The 16,935-nt window shown below is 52.9% G+C and overlaps 1 protein-coding gene across 10 annotated transcripts in view; it reads left to right on the plus strand.

The window, feature by feature from the left end:
* Positions 1-16,935, plus strand: part of IPPK (inositol-pentakisphosphate 2-kinase) — a 46,289-nt gene that overhangs the window by 15,618 nt on the left and 13,736 nt on the right. For all 10 annotated transcript variants that reach the window (XR_001181804.2, XR_006601945.1, XR_001181806.2 and 7 more), the window contains 5 exons: positions 6,326-6,384; positions 6,736-6,808; positions 9,658-9,937; positions 11,964-12,114; positions 12,512-12,614. Coding sequence is in view for 7 of the 10 variants with exons in the window: in XM_013063347.2 (XP_012918801.1) it covers positions 6,326-6,384; positions 6,736-6,808; positions 9,658-9,937; positions 11,964-12,114; positions 12,512-12,614 (666 nt within the window). In the remaining 3 variants the exon portion in view is untranslated. The remainder of the gene's footprint in view (positions 1-6,325; positions 6,385-6,735; positions 6,809-9,657; positions 9,938-11,963; positions 12,115-12,511; positions 12,615-16,935) is intronic.

Consider the following 16,935-nt stretch of genomic DNA (forward strand, 5'->3'; position numbering starts at 1 on the left):
GGGGCAGAGGGAGAAACTGACTCCCCGTTGAGCAGGGAGCCTAACCCCAGGGTTTGACCCCAGGACCCCGGGACCATGACCTGAGCCGAAGGCAGATGCTTCACTGACTGACCCAGCCAGAAACCCTGAAACATAATTTTTGTGGGCTGATCTTGTACCCTGCAGCTTTGCTGAGTGGCTTTTCTTATAGATTCTTCGGAATTTTCTACGTATACATCATGCCATCTATGAACAAGGTTTTATTTCTCTTCCAGTTCAGATGTCTTTACCCTCTCAGTTTCGTCAGAGAAACCAGCTGGGGGTTTGGGGATCCCCTGAATTGCGGATCCCTTTGGGAGGCATCAGCACCTTGCCTGTATCCGTGTTCTGTGCACACAGGATGTTTTTCCATGTACTTAGGATTTTAATTTCATTCAGTGGTATTTTATAGTTTCCAGTGTGTTAGTCTTACACATCTTTTGTTAAGTTTATCCTTAGGTGTTTTATTATTTTGGAGGCTGTTGTGAGTGGTTTTTTTTTCATTTCATTTTTCAGGTTATTGCAGAGAAATATAATTGGTTTTGAAAATACATAGTGTTAATTGTGGTGAAAGACACCTAACATAAAACTTACAACCATTAAGCCACATGGGCGTGCGGCCCTCGCCACCGTCCATCTCCAGAGCTTCTCATCATCCCACACTGGGACTCTGGCCCTGTTAACCAGCTCCACGCTTCCTTTCCTCAGCCCCAGACTAGCCCCACGCCAGTTTCTGCCTCCGGGGATTTCTCTACTGTCGCTGCTTCCCGCAAATGGAATTATCCAGGATTCGTCCTTTTGTGACTGACTTGCTTTACTTGTTCTCAGGGTTCATCCACGTTGTGAAACATGTCGGAATTCCCTTCCTTTTTAAGACTGAGTAATGGACATATACACATATACCCCTTTTTTTTTTTAAAGATTTTATTTATTCATTTGACAGAGAGAAATCACAAGTAGATGGAGAGGCAGGCAGAGAGAGAGAGAGAGGGAAGCAGGCTCCCTGCTGAGCAGAGAGCCCGATGTGGGACTCGATCCCAGGACCCTGAGATCATGACCTGAGCCGAAGGCAGCGGCTTAACCCACTGAGCCACCCAGGCGCCCCATATACCACATTTTTAATCCATTTATCCAGTGGTAGACGCCGTATTGTTTCTATCTTTTGGCTTTTGTGAATAATGCTCCTGTGAACACGGGTGTGCAAACGCCTCTGAGTCTGCTTTCAGTTCTCGGGACTGTTTACCCAGAAGTAGGATTGCTGGTCACACGGGGACCTTGTTTTCTGCTGTTTTCCACAGCACCTGTGCCACTCACATTCCCTCCAGGGCATCTCAAAGTCCCACTGTCCCCACACTCTTACCAGCACTTGCTGGTTTGTTTCCCGATAGTAGCCGCTCTAATGGGGGTGAGGTGACAAATGTAGTTGTTGTACAGTGATACCCGGTCACCCCCATGAACCTGTTTATTTGCTCTTTTTTTTTTTTTTTTTTTTGTGGTGGTAGTTTTTTTTGATTTTCTGTATACATGATCAGATCACTTGCAAATAGCGATAATTTTACTTTGTTCTTTCCAATCCGGGTGTCCTTTGTTTTTCTTCCCTAATTCATCTGGGTAGCATGCAGTACGGTGTCGTGGACAGGAAGCAAGAGCGGGCATCCTTATCATGTTCCTGATCTCAGGCAGAAGCTCTCAGGTTTTCTTCACTGGGTGTAGTGTGACCGTGAGCTGGTCATAGATGCTGCTTTTGAGTTTTTGTTTTTTCGTTGTTTTTTTTTTTTTTAAATCCTGAAAGAATGTTGGATTTTGTCCTCCATCTATGGGATGATCAGGAGGTGCTTTCCTCTCCGTCAGTGTGGTCTGTTACATTGATTTTTGTATGTTGAACCACCCTTGTATTTCTGGGGTAAATCCCACTTTGTTATAGCTGTATAATCCCTTAAATGTGCTGCTAAATGTGATTTGTTAGTTTTTACTGTTTTTATTGAAGGTTTTTTCTTAAGAGACATTGGCCTGCTGTATTTTCTAGTCATGTTTTATCTGGTTTTGGTACCAGGGTGATAACTGGCTTCATAGAATGACTTAGGAAGTGTTCCCTTCTACTGTAAGTTTTTGGAAGAGTTTGACTATCAGTGTTGATTCTTCTTCAATCATTTGGTAGAATTAATTAGTGAAGTCATCTTGTCTTGGGGTTTCCTTTGTTGGAAGACTTTTGCTTACTGATTCAGTCTTTTACTATTCTGTTCAGATTCTTTTATATTTCTTCCTGACTCAGTTGTGGTAGTTGTGTGTTTCTAAGATTTTGTGCATTTCATCTAATTTGCTTGTTCATAATATTCCTCTAAAATTCTTTTTTATTTCTGCAAGGTTGGTAGTAACATCGTTTCTTTCTTTTTTTTTTTTTTTTAAAGATTTTATTTATTTATTTGACATACAGAGATCACAGGTAGGCAGAGAGGCAGGCAGAGAGAGAGAGAGGAGGAAGCAGGCTCCCCGCTGAGCAGAGAGCCCGATGCGGGGCTCGATCCCAGGACCCTGAGATGACCTGAGCCGAAGGCAGAGGCTTTAACCCACTGGGGCACCCAAGTGCCCCTCATTTCTTTTTTTAATCATTTTTCTTGATCTAGCCAAAGGATTATAATAATTGTTGATCTTTTCAAAGAAACAACTTATGGTTTTGTTCTTTTTCTTCATTTTTCCTCCCTGTTCAGCATTTCATCTGTCCCTGCACTAATCTTTACTATTACCTTCCCTCTCTCTGCATTGGATTTAGGTTGGCCTAACTTTTCTAGTTAGTGTAGATTTGATTTGAGATTTTTTTCTTTTTTATATACATGTTTATAATTATAAATTTCCATGTAATTCCAGCTCTCTCTGCAGGAGAGAGCTTTGGTATGTTGCATTTTCATTCTGTCTCAATTTTCTGATTTCCCTGTGGATTTCTTCTTTGACTCATTGATGATTAGGAATGTGTTTAGATTTCTCACATTTGTGAGTTTTTCTCTCTCTCTCTCTTTTTTGCTATTGATTTCTAATTTAGTTGCACTGAGTTTGGAGAATATTTGCATGACTTCATGACTCCTGGAGAATGTTCGTGTTCGCTTGATCAGAAGGGGTGCTCTGCTGTTGCTGGGTAGAGTGTCCTGTGGATGTTAGGTCTGGTTGGTTTAGAATGTGGTTCAAGTCATCTCTTTTGTTGTTGATTTTCTTTCTACTCAATCAGTAATTTAACATCTGAAGCTAAACTTAGTCTAGCTCAGTTAATACCAACTTAATTTCACTGTTGTGCAAAAATTCTGCTTCTTGTAGCTTTGTTGCCTTCTCCCTTACAAATTTATATGCAGTTATGCTTGTCAGTATGGATTCCTGGCGATTGCCGTGTGCCATACGAGAGATGTTTTGTCTTTGAAGGGGATAGGATCAAAAACTTAGAAACAGAATATATTTATATTGTCTTTTATGTTTATCTAGCTGTGTAGTGCCTTTACTGCTGTGCTGTTTCTTCACATGGATTCAGGTTACTGTCTAGTGCCCTTTCGTTTCATCCTCAAGGTTTCCTGTGCTATTTCCTGAAGGGCAGGTTAGCTAACAACAAAATTTTTTTTAGTTGTTTATCTGGCAGTGTCTTAATCACTCCTTCATCTTATTTGATTTTATTTATATTTTCAAAAGATTTTATTTCTTTGACAGAGAGAGTGAGAGAGCACAAACAGGCAGAGCAGCAGAGGGAGAGAGAGAAGCAGACTCCCCACTGAGCAGGGAGCCTGATGCGGGGCTCGATCCCAGGACCCCGGGATCATGACCTGAGCCGAAGGCAGAGGCTTTAACCCACTGAGCCACTCAGGCGCCCCCACTCCTTCATTTTAAAGGATAGTTTTATAGATGAAGAACTCTTGGTTGACAGTTTTCAGCACTGAGATTTTCCTGAATTTCTGCGACTAGTAAGTCTTTGCTGAGGGGCTCTGTGTGCATTCGGGGCCCACCATCAACACTCGGCATGGCGGGTGCAACTCTACTTAGCCTTCACTTCCTCAGAACCTCAGATCAGCAGAAGGTGAGGGTGTTTTAAGGTCTTTCCAGAGCCTGTGCATGGCCTTGTAGATGGCCAGGTTGTGCTGGAGGTTTCCAAAGCCTCTGTATATCTCATTCCTCAGCTTTTTCTTTTTTCAGCTTTAGGTTAGTCTAATTGTTTGCCGTAACTTTTTATTTTATCCCATTGTTATCCACTGTCTTAGGTAGCCATGAAGTTAAACAATTGCCTCTGACTCTTTTCACAAATGCCTCTTGGGAAAATGACCCTTTTGCACTTGGTAAGCTGAATCAGTTAACAAAGATGGGAAATCAAGAGATAATGACAAAGACATAATGACCATTCTTTGGGAATGCGGGTTTGGAGAAACTCGTGCCTGGTTCAGCCCCCTCTGGTGGCTGGCAGGCTTCTGTTTCACCAGGAGTGGGGTTGTTGGTTTTTAAGGTTTCCTTGGAGCTAGAGAGAAGGATGGAAAGAGAGCATTGAACATGGCGCGCAGCTCACTGTTCCGGCACTTGGCCATTTGTCTTGAGTAAATGCTCCAGATTGTTGCAAGCCTTTGGTTGATTTTCAGAATTCTGAAATTTTGATTCTGACAGTTTTTGCCAGTTTTCTCATTGCCCTCATGGAGGAAAGAATTTCCAGAGGTATTTATTCCATAATTTTTCCTAACCCGCTCCTTCTTTGTGGTGATTTTTTTTGTTTGTTTGTTTTTTGTTTTTTTAAAGCTTCTATTTATTTAACAGAGAGAGGTCACAAGTAGGCAGAGAGGCAGGCAGAGAGAGAGAGAGAGAGAGGGAAGCAGGCTCCCCGCTGAGCAGAGACCCCGATGCGGGGCTCGATCCCAGGACCCTGAGATCATGACCTGAGCTGAAGGCAGCGGCTTAACCCACTGAGTCACCCAGGCGCCCCCATCTTTGTGGTGTTAAAACTTTCCAGGCTCTTTGGGAAAAGATGGTATGTCAGCCATTCCCTTTAGGAGATGGTCTTCATTGTCACCATTCAGTTGATGGCTATTTTAGGAGCTGGTTTTTACTGTGAAGCAATATGTGCGCATTTAACTGATAAAATACGGGATTTCCCAGGGGTAACCCGTCTTGTCAGTTGGTACATCTTCCAGACTTCTCTTGGTGCCAACACAAATAATACATGTCATCCAGGTGGAAATGAGATGATGCCTTTCCCACATGTGTTCTGGCGTGTGCTTACCTGTACATGTACACATGTACTTCTGTAAAGCAAATATGGGACCTCGCCATATATAGTCTTTCTGTTAATTGCTCTTTTCACTTAACTAACCCTTGAGGATTGATTATTGTGTATCCTTCAAGGCTTTTTCACTGTGTATTTGGATATATGCACCTATGGAGGCCCCCCCGCCTTTTTTTTAGCAAAGTAACTCATTTCCATTTATGCAGATTGCCTTTTTCCTTGAATAAATGTTGGTAATTTTTCACTTTTGCCTCTTTCTGTAAGTAGCTGGATATCGTTCATTCATTCCATCATTAGCATGCAGACTTCTGTGTCCTGGCGCGTGAGAGCAGATGCGTGCGAAGTTGTCTCCAGGCCTCACTAGCACAGTCAGACTGCAGAGAACGTCCTTGATCTCATGACTCCTCGTAGGTTTGCCAAGTCAGGGGATGCCCACATTGAAATGTGACGGAGGGGCGCCTGGGTGGCTCAGCCGTTCAGCGTCTGCCTTTGGCTCAGTCATGATCCTAGGGTCCTGGGGTCGAGCCCCACATCGGGCTCTCTGCTTGGCAGGGAGCCTGCTTCTCTCTCTCTTACTCGCCCTGTTTGTGTTCCCTCTCTCACTGTGTCTGCCTCTGTCAAATAAAGAAATAAAAAGTCTTAAAGAAAAAGAAAAAGAAATTTTGATGGAAACCAGCAAGTTGAATTTCGGAAGGTTGTGCCGATTTATCTTCTCCCCCCAAACATGAAATTATGAGCCGCATAATTATGAGCTCCTCTTCCTGAATATTACAGTTATAAAGATTTGTTCATCTGATGACCAGAATGTGGCTGTGTCGTTTTGTGAGACCATGTGCTGCCACTGCCACTGCCCCTGCTCATGGGGAGAGCTGGGCCGGCAGCCACCTGAGGCTCGGTGGGGGGACCGAGGGTCCCTGGGGCGGCAGTCAAGCCCCACCGCAGCTAGTGACGATGTGGCCCTGGAGGTGCCGCCTCCACGGGGACCTTCTGCGCCCTTGTCCTCTCACAGACGCGTGGGCCCCGTGCTGCCCCAGCCGGGCATTTATGGCGCTTGTGCTTTCTTAACAGGTGGCAACCGGGAAGTGGAAGCAGATAAGCAAATACTGTCCCCTCGACCTCTACTCAGGGTAAGAGAGCACTTCTCCTTTGTCCTCAGGGCCGCCTTTCGTGGGGGTGGAGGTGCGGGGGAGGGGGCCACTAGCCGGCAGGCAGCCAGGGTCCTGGGCAGAGCGCAGGGTTCTTGCCTGGGGTCGGCTCAGCTGTGGGAGGCAGCAGCTGGGGAGCAGAGGGGCGTTGGGGCAGTGATGGGGGGGCCTCCCTGAGAAGGCCTGGGGGCATGTGGCTCCTTAGCCCCCAGAGCCTGAATGAAGCCTCCAAGCAACCCATATAGGCGTGTCCCCTGCATCTGGTCCCCTGAGCCACAGGCAGGTGAAAGCAAAGGCTTCTTGTAATTCTATCCATAGTGTCTTTCTTTTTAGAAATAAGCAGAGAATGCACTTTGCCTTGAAGAGCCTGTTACAGGAAGCTCAGAACAACTTAAAGATATTTAAGGTGAGCGTGGCCTCTCTTCCGTGGTGTTTCAGCAGAAGGCAGTGGGTGTCCACACTGGGGTGGGCCAGCCGGTGGCGCTTTAGTCCTGGTAGATGCGGGCACCTGGGCTGGGGCTGCCTTGGTGCAAAGTGCTTTGGTCTTCAAGCCTCGTCCTACAGGCGTGGCATCCTGTGACCCCTGGAGTGTGGGACGTTAGCTCCTGGACCACCAGGCGGCTTTGGCTCCCTGGATGCACACAGCCCAGCTCTGGTCCTGGGACAGGATGGCCCCGAGTCCATCAGGCTGTGTCCCTCTGTGCACCTCCGAGAGAGCGGCCACACCTAGGCCTTGGTTTGCGGGTGATTTAGGGAACGTGTAATTCCCTGATCTTGTCAGTGAATGAAATCTCAGCGGCTCTGGCTCCTGGCCGCGTGCGGACAGGCTTTTGGTGCGGCCTGTGTCGGAAACGTGTCCGCTCAGGGCCTCCGGCCATTTCCTTTCTCCTCTGCGTGGACACTGCCCCTTGCCCCGGCTGCATCCCCAGTAAGCGGTTTGTGTGGCTCTGTGGCCCGGTCTGGGCTCACGAGCGCTGTGTCTGTGTGGAGAAGGGGGGCTTTTCTGTCCGCACGGCCTTGTGCCCTCTGTGTCCTGCTCCGGGTGGATGGCGCTGCTCTGCCCACGGAGGCCCCTCAGACCAAGCCGGGGACTGTGGGCAGGGAGGCTCTTCTTGACTTGGTTTCCCCGATCTGGCTCAGAAGTTTGGTTGGAGTGAATGGGCTTGAGCCCATCTGCCTCCCGCTTCCCAGAGCTAGAGGAAGGGCCTCTTTCACGGCAGTTTTTATTTTTAATCGTTACAAAGACAGAAGAGATCTTCCACTTCCATCCCGAAGACGATTCTCTCTCCTCTGGGGATGGATGTGGAAACTTTAGTAGGGTGGGTGGTTTTCCCGGCGGATCCTTTGCTGACCGGGCGTGCCCTGGGGCCGGGATTGAGAGAAGTGACACGGGATGGCTTTTCAGAACACTCGCCGGAGTGACACTGCGCATTCTGGACATTCTGTCGTCGCTCTGGAGCCAGGCTTTGGTTTTCAGGGTCAGGTGTGAGCTGTTTCCTGGCCTCGGCCGGTACCACCACTGCCCGCTCTGGGAGCTCCTTCCCTGTGTGCCTGAGGGCTCTGCACGGACCCCAAAGCTGTGGCCCTGTCAATCCAACCTGGACACTTGTGAGACGCGGGGGACATGGCGCCTTGTCATGGAGCCGGGGATGCTGGCACTCCACTGATGTCACAGTCATCTGTCCTTGCGTGGAGTTTGGACCCTGGGGAGAAGAGGATTCTGCTCACTCAGCAGCTCCCAGGCCTGGAGGGGGAGCCTTCATGGGCCATGGCAGCTCCTGCACTGGACCACAGTCCCAGCCCTGGCCCCTCTCTTGGTGGCAGCCCCCAGTGCCTGGTTTAGCTCAGCACTTCGCCTTGGTTTCCTTCCCTACCAGGAGCTCCCGCGGGCCCTTTGCCTGGCACACCTTCTTCCTGCTGTTAGACCCATCTCGGGGTCACTTTTCTCGGGATGGCTTCCCTGGCTCCCGTGGTCAGCAGTGACCTCAGTTGTGTGCCTCCTGCTCCGACATGTGACAGGAGACCCCCCGGGAGGCATCATGCGCACTCCTGCATCCCAGGGCCCGGATGAGGGACGAATGCCCAGTCCACACGTCATGGACTGAATTGATGCCCAGGTGCCACCTGGGGACGGCAGTGACTGTCCTCCTTGTGCGCCGCCGGCCCTCACGGTTTCTGTGGTCTGGAATTGAGCAGCTTAGTTGGCGCTGGCTCTGGGTGCCCCTTGAGGCTGTGTCCTCTCTGACAGTTTGGCTAGGGCGTGAGTCTCGGCTCCCGGATGGTGTCCTTAATGGTGTGGGCAGGACACCTTGGTTCCTGGCTTGGGCAGGAGGTAGTGGTGGGTGCCCCGGGGGCTGCTCAGCGAGGCATTGTGGCTTGAGAAGAGCGGCTTGAGAGAGAGGTTGTAGCATCTTTTATAACATGGTCTTGCCACGACTGGGGTGTTGGTTCCCACTCCGCCATGGGGAGAGGCTACACGGTGTGAGTGTGGGGACCACTGGGGACTGGCTGGAGGCTGCTAACCACACCATTTCTCAGATGAGGGAGTCAGGGGACAAGGAGTTGGTCACTTTGCCATGGTTGGCTGCTGCTCATGCGTGTGGGGAGCGGGGTCCCTCAGGGGTCACAGGGTCAGTGCACTGGGCAGCCCTGCTTGCAGCTCTGGGAATGCTGGTGGCATGGAAGTGTCTTTGCCAGACTTGGTTTCGAAAGGCAGGATGGCCTTGGGGACGATATGGTCCGTGCTGGTGACGCGGGCAGCCTCACCTGCCCTGGCAGGAAGTATGGCCCGGCCCATTGGGGAGGACAGAAGTCCTCGAGGTGCGGGTGTCCAACGGACATCCACACTGACCAAGAAGTTTGTCTGCTTGGGGTCAGACTGACACTGTGTCCTCAGGAGCACAGGTGTCCCGTGGCTTCTCCGGTTACAGGCTGGGGGGGGGGGTGTCTTTGGGGCTTTGGGCTGTGTTTGCCTGAGGCTCAGTGTGGTGCGTGTTCTCCTGAGGCTTCGTATTTTAGGCCGGGACCAGTCTTTGGTTTCTGAGAACATTCGTTCTGTTCCACGTTCTTGGATTTGCGTCTTGGCCAGCGACACAGTGCGTGACGGGTTCCCCCGGAGGGGCCATGGTGTGCTGGGCCCAGACGGCACAAATGTAGGCTGTCGGGTCCCTTTGCGTGCCCTGCGGGCAGAGACGAAGGTGTCCTGCCCACCGCCCCCGTGGAGTTGACGTGTCCCCGTGTGTCCCCCGCCCGCAGAACGGGGAGCTGATCTATGGCTGCGCGGACGCCCGCAGCCCCGCGGCGGACTGGACCGAGCTCGCGCACCACCTGAAGCCCTTCTTCTTCCCTTCCAACGGCCTGGCCGGCGGGCCCCACTGCACCAGGGCCGTGATCCGGGAGCTGGTGCGGGTCATCACGCGGGTGCTGCTGAGCGGCTCGGACAAGGGCCGGGCGGGTGCCCTGAGGCGGGGGCCTGCGCCGCGGGGCCCTCGTGTCTGCGAAGCCAGCCCCTTCGGCAGGAGCCTGCGCCGCCAAGGTAGGCCGCGCCGGGGCGCGGGGGCGGGCAGAGCGGGGCGGGGGTGCCCGGGGCCTGCCTGGCCTCACGGAGCTCTTGCGGGAGCGGCCTGGGGCTCGCCCTGCCTCCCAGCCCTGCCGGCGAGACTCCCGGCCTCATCCTTCAGCCGGGCTGTAGGGTTTGCCCTAAACCGCCGGCTCTGTGCGTCCTCTGTAGCTGCCTGGAGTTTCCTGCGACCGCGGCTCGTCGGCACGGCCGCCCTGTGGGGCAGGCTTTCCCCGGCGGGTGGAGAGCCGGGGCTCGGAGGGCCGGAGTCCCACAGCTCTGGGCCCTCTGCGGCCCTGCACCTCCCACTTGCCAGTGGGCTGCTGTGACTCCGTGGGCGTCTCGGCCTCGAGGCAGCCCAGCGGCGGTGGGTTGGGGTTTGCCCTGCACGTTCCCAGCCTCCTCGTTTGTCCCTGGGCCATCTGCTGGCGGGCTCCACGCCATGCACAGGCCTGTGCCCTGTGGCGCTGTCGCCGGGAGCTTCCTTCAGGGGCTGACCAGGAAGACTCAGATCGTTTGTGCTTCGGGCTGAAGGCCTTGTGGTCCCTCGTGGCTGCTGCAGGGGTGGTGCCGGGGACCACGGCCCTGCGGCTTCTCACGCTGCCGTGTGTGCCGAGCAGCTCCCCGGGCACGGCCCGTCCCGTGGACTGCCCCTCCTGCCAGATTTTTCTTAACACAAATGAATTTTGTGGCTTGCTTTTTCTTCTTCTTCTTCTTTTTTTTTTTTTTTTAAAGATTTTATTTATTTATTTGACACAGACAGGGATCACAAGTAGGCAGAGAGGCAGGCAGAGAGAGGGGGAAGCAGGCTCCCTGCTGAGCAGAGAGCCCCATGCAGGGCTTGATCCCAGGACCCTGAGTCCATGACCTGAGCCGAAGGTAGAGGCTTAACCCACTGAGCCACCCAGATTCCCCAAGATTTTATTTATTTATTTGAGAGAAAGAGTGTGCACATGAGCAGGTGGAGGAGCAGAGGCGGAGGGAGAGGGAGAAGCAGGCTCCCCGAGCAGAGAGCCCGATGTGGGACTCCATCCCAGAACCCTGGGATCATGACCTGAGCCGAAGGCAGACGCTTAACTGAATGAGCCACCCAGGTGCCCCTGTGACTTTCTTAAAAAAGCGACACTCGATCATTTAATTGTGGTCGAATTATGCCCGTTATTGGGGCTCCGAAGTAGATGGCACGCTGGGTCTGGGAGGACACCGGTCGATGCTGAGGCGCCCCTGGCTCCTGGGACTTTTCTTCAGGGCTTCCCTGGACACAGAGGCTGACACAGGCATGACCCACGGGACGTGCAGTCTAGAATGACAAATCACGCTCTAGACGCTACTTTGTAATCTTGTATTTTGGCCTAATGACCAATTGTGTGTCTGCAGTTGTATTTTTTGAATTTTTATTGACCAGGAGGTAGGTATCTCACTGTGTGGCCTGTAATTTCAGCAAATGGCCCCAGCCTGCAGTGGGGGGTCAGAGGTCAGTGTCTGTACCGTACACGGCTGCCCCCTTCACGGGGGAGACATGGGCCGGGACCCTGTCTCCCCAGCCCACGTGGCACCTGGTGCACATCCGGGACCTGTGTGTGACGCTTGCAGCTGAAACGGACTTGGTGCCATGCTGACCCTGTGGTGACGGCTCCGTGCTGTGGGTTTATCAGCGGCGGCTGTGACTGCCGTCCTGTGTGGCCACCCACCCGTCAGCATGGGCTGTGGCTCTGGGCTCTGCAGACCCGGTCTCACAGATCTGGGGACATCAGTGTGGGCATTTTCAATTTTTGTGTCTGGCTAATCCAGACCAAGAGCCGTCTGCACTGAAGCCCGGGCTGCTGTGACGAGCTGAAAGCCTTCGAGAGGGAGCAGCACAGAGCGACACACAGGTCCCCTGCCTGTCTCTTTGGCGCCTGGCCCTGTGCCCCAGCAGCTCCGTGAGGCAGGGTGTGGCCCGTGCCCAGGCTCCCTTCAGTCCTTGACAGTAAACCTCTTGTTTTCCCGATGTTCTTGGTAGGAAAAAACAGCCCGGAGTGCTCGGGGTTACCGAAGGGCTGTCTTCTGTACAAAACCCTCCAGGTGCAGATGTTGGACCTGCTGGACATCGAAGGCCTCTACCCTTTGTACCGGCGGGTCGAACGGTACCTGGAGGAGTTTCCTGAGGAGAGGTGAGGCCCAGGCCCTCGGCTCCCCTGCTCTTACTAGGCTGAGTGGGCCCTGAGCATTCCTGAGGGCAAGACGGGGATGGGGAAGGGGCCGCCCCAGCAGGAGGACCACCCGTCCAGCCGCCACGGGCCTGCGGTCCCCTGTCCTGTGTCAGCTGAGCCTGCAGGGGGCAGTGCTGCTCCACCGCCGGCCAGACTTGTGGCCAGGTTGACTGGGATGGGTCCCCCAAGCCCCCAACCCCCCACCCCCCGGTCTAAAATTGCTGCTTCAGAACGAAGCTTGGTGTTAGGAAGAGGTGGACCTTTGAGATGTTTAAGGCAGATGTGTGAGTGTTAAATTGTTACTCGAGAAACTGTTTCCAGGCAGCTTTGCCATCCTTTTTTGTGCTTTTTCTTTCAGAAAAACATTGCAAATAGACGGGCCTTATGATGAAGCGTTTTATCAGAAGCTGCTTGATCTTTCCACTGAGGACGATGGGACGGTGGCCTTTGCACTGACGAAGGTGGGCAGACCTTTCTGGAAACACTTTGCGCTCTCTAGGCTCTTAACAGTAACTTGGGGCTTTCCTAAGGCATGTTGTTTCTCATTACCTGCCCCGGGGGCTTAAAGCAGAAAAACTGAGGAGTAAAAAAAAAACAAACATGGCTGTTTCCTCAGGTGACCCACACAGGGGGTGACCCAGAGCCTTAGATCTCCCTTCCTCCCGAGGCTCCGGCTCACCCGGACCCAGCGCTCTCCCACCGTTGTGTGGGCGCCGGGACCCAGGGCCGCCGCTCTGCACTTCCCTCTCCGCAGCCTTCCCTCGCGGGAAGGGCCCGAAGCCACCCGTGGCCATGCGTGGGAGGCTCCCCCAGGCCTGGTCCTGCTCTGTGGGGAGTCAGGGACTCACTGGAGAGATCCAGACGTGGAGTCTTTGCACCAGAGTCTCCCGTGTTGCCTACGACTTGGGTGCGCTGATTTAGGACTAGGGACAGGCACTCCTGCATTTTCAAGAGAAGCAGAATTTTTTTCATACGTTTCTCTTATTTTTCGTAATTGCCACCAGATAAACATGGATTACTTCTCAACTTCAGTTTTTAACCTCATACATAAACATAGTCTTGCGGTAAGAGACTTGGGCCATCACTATCCCTCCCGGAATGGCTGTGCTGCGCACCACACTGGCCCAGGGCCGGGGTGCTGCTGGGACGGGGCTGGGTGCCGGTGTCGTGAAAGGGGTCCCACACCTGTGCTGGGGGAAAGCTGGAAACCAGGAAACCACTGGGGAAGCAGTGGCAGCTTCTCACAGAACTAAGCCTGCACGTCTCCTACACGTCGGCCCTCTCACCCCGGGCAGGTGGCACAGAAAAGGGATTGCTCGAGCTCACACGCCCTGAGCGCTGGACACAACCCAGTGTCCACCAGCAGGTGGCCTGGTGGCTTGCACACAGGGGCAGGGCTGGGCCACAGATGACCTGGCTGAGTCTCCGGAGCACTGTGCGGAGTGACAGAGACAGCCCAGGTCACACACTAGGACTGTTTGTGTGATGCTGGAGTGAGCGTGCTGATGGCGGCCGCGGTTTGGGGAGGCGGTGGAAGGAAGGTGGCTGTGGCCGCAAAAGGGCAACACAAGGCATCCTTGTGGTCGTGGGCGTGCTCTGTCCCTCACTGTGGCCGATGTGCGGACCGACACGTGTGACCACACTTGTGCACGCGCACACACACACAGATTGGAATCCGATTGTGGCGTGGTCTGGGTCACCGTGTAGTTTTTTTGCAAAATGTCACCGAGGGAGGCCTGGTCAAGGGTCCTCAGGATCTCTGCAGTATCTCTGACACCTGCACGTGAACCTGCTGTTACCTCAGCCAGTCCCAAGGAAGATGCGACAGCGAGCCCATCGTGCTCCTGCCCGAGCAGCCACACCCGCGCCCAGCCGTGCCTCTTTCCAGACCTTCGGTCTCCGTCACCGCGCGGGGGGCCGGCGCCCGTGTGGCCGAGTGCGGCGGGGCTCTGTGCGGAGCGCGGCCGCGAAGGGGGAGGTGGGGCGCGGGAGAACGTTCTGAGGCTGCGGACAGTCCTTGCGAGAACTTGTGGAGCTTTGTGCCGCTGGCGATACGGGAGAGGAGGGGCTGCGGCCTTCATCCCGAGGCTCAGGAAGCCGCAGCGCAGAGAGACCCTCGCTCTCTGTTGTGCAGAATTCGCAGCCGGAGCCCACGCTCGTTTGGGAAAGGGCCGGACGGTAGCCGCCGGGGGCTTCGCAGGCCAGCGGGCCTGTTACACCTGCTCCGCGCCCTGGGGGCATCGCGCAGCCACGGACAAACCAAAGGAGTGCAGCCGCGCGGTGGTGACACAGGTGCCGCCTGGACTTGGCCTCTAGTTTCCTACTTTCGCTTGTCAGCGGTTTTTTTTTTTTTTTTTTTTTTTTTTTTTTTAAAGATTTTATTTATTTATTTGTCAGAGATAGAGCGCGAGCGAGCACAGGCAGACAGAGTGGAAGGCAGAGTCAGAGGGAGAAGCAGGCTCCCCGTGGAGCAAGGAGCCCGATGTGGGACTCGATCCCAGGACGCTGGGATCATGACCTGAGCCGAAGGCAGCTGCTTAACCAACTGAGCCACCCAGGCGTCCCTGTCAGCGTTTTTTTTAAGCTTTGCTTGCGAGAGCGCGAGCCGAGGTGGGTCGGAGGAGGGAGGCCGCAGAACGGGACGAGCCGCCTCCGCTGAGCGCGGCCTGCCGCGGGGCTCGGTCAGGAGCCCGGGATCGCCGGGGCCAGGGGCAGACGCTCAGCCCAGAGCCTCCCGGCGCCCCGGCGCGTCCGCTCTGTTGGTTTGGAAGTCGCGCGTCCTCGGGCCCTGTACTGGTTCCTAGTCTCTGCTAATCGGGGACTTCGCCGCCGCACGGACGCTCGCGGAGGGAACGGGCTCTGCCGGGGTCCTCCCGCCGCCGCACCCCGCTCCCGCCGCGGGCGCCTGGCCCTGCCTCGCCTGTTCTCTCGGAGCCGCAGTGCACAGCGTCGCTCCCCTGTAGCCTGGCCCGGGCTTCTGGCCTCTCCGGTCCTTCCGGTTTCCTTACTGCGGTAGCGGGTTTCTGGGGCTGTAACTTACAGACCATACAAATGCCCTGTGCAGAGTGTATAACTCGGGGTCTTTTCACCAATTTCAGAGCATTTTCATCCCCTCAAAGAAACCCCACCCCTCACTGTCCTCCCCCTTCTCCGCACCCTCCGGCCCGAAGCAGCCCCAGCTCCTGGCGGCTCGGGATGGGGCCCCTGCGGACGCTGCGTGCAGCCGGCCTCATCCTGCCCCTGGTCCGATGCGACTGGCTTCCTGCGCGTAGCACGTTCTCAGGGTCCATCCGCATCGTAGCAGTGTGAACACCTCGTTCCTTTTAGAGCTGAAGACTACCCCATTCTATAGATACGTGACATTTTGTCCATTTATTAAAAGGTGGGCATTTGGGCTATTACGAATAATGCCGCTGTAAATATTTATTTGTGTACTAATTGAGTGCACATGTTTTTACTTTTCTTGAGCATATACCTAGGAGGGGAGCTGCTGGGTCAATTGGTAACTTATGTTTAATTTCATCAGAATCTGCCAGACGGTTCCAGAGCGGCTGTCCCATTTTCCATTCCCACCAGCAGTGTGTGAGGGTTCCAACTTCTCTGTGTTTTGTTTTTAAGATTTTACTTACTTATTTGACAGAGATCACAGGTAGGCAGAGAGGCAGGCAGAGAGAGAGAGACGGGGAAGCAGGCTCCCCACTGAGCAGAGAGCCCGACACGGGGCTCGATCCCAGGACCCTGAGACCATGACCTGAGCTGAAGGCAGAGGCTTTAACCCACTGAGCCACCCAGGCGCCCCTTCTCTGTATTTTCACTGATACTATTTATCATTTTGATTTTAGTCATCCTGGTGGGTATAAAGTGGTATCTTGTTGTGACAAACACAGCATTTTTTCGTGTGCTTGTTGCCCATTTGTATACCTTTGGAGAAATGTCTGCTCAGACCCTATGCCCACTTTAAATGATATAATTTGTCTTGCTGAGTTGTAAGAATTCTGTATATTATGGGAAGTGGGGACTTATCAGATATGGTATGCAAGTAGTTTTCTTCAATTCCGTTGTCTTTTTACTTTCTGGAAATGCCCTTTGATGTAGAAATGTTTTTGATTTTTTAAAAAGATTTAATTAATTTATTTGACAGAGAGAGAGAGCACAGGTAGGCAGAGCGGCAGGCGAGTGGCAGGCAGGAGAGGGAGAAGCGGGCTCTCCATGGAGCAGGGAGCCTGACGCAGGGCTTGATCGCAGGACCCTGGGATCATGATCTGAGCTGAAGGCAGACGCTTAACCGACTGAGCCACCCAGGTGCCCCTGAAAATGTTTTTTTTATTTTGCTGAGGTTAATTTATCCATTTTTTTCTTGTATATGTGCTTTTGGTGTCATATCTAAGAACCCATTGCTAAATCCAAACTCATGAATATTTTGTATTCTTCTAAGAGTTTTACGGCTCTTACACTTAGTTCTTTGATCCACTCTGAGTTAATTTTTGTATATGATTTGAGGGTAGGGTTGCAGCTTCATTCTTTGCTGTGGACGTCAGTTGTCTCAGCACCATTTGTTGAAAAGACTGCTTTTTAAACTCCACTGAATGGTCTTGGCACCCCTGTTCAGATCAGGTGGCAGTAGACGTATGGGTTTATTTCTGAATGCTCAGTGGTGTTCCTTTGGTGTATATGTTTATACTTACACCAGTACCCTGTCTTGATTACTGTTGGTTTTTAGTAAGTTTTGAAATTGGGAAGTGTAATTTTCTAACTTTGCTATTCTTTTTAAAGATTGTTTTT

Source organism: Mustela putorius, unplaced genomic scaffold (genome assembly GCF_011764305.1).
Source record: "Mustela putorius furo isolate JIRA1106 unplaced genomic scaffold, ASM1176430v1.1 tig00003854_pilon_pilon_pilon, whole genome shotgun sequence".
Classification (NCBI taxonomy): Eukaryota; Metazoa; Chordata; class Mammalia; order Carnivora; family Mustelidae; genus Mustela; species Mustela putorius.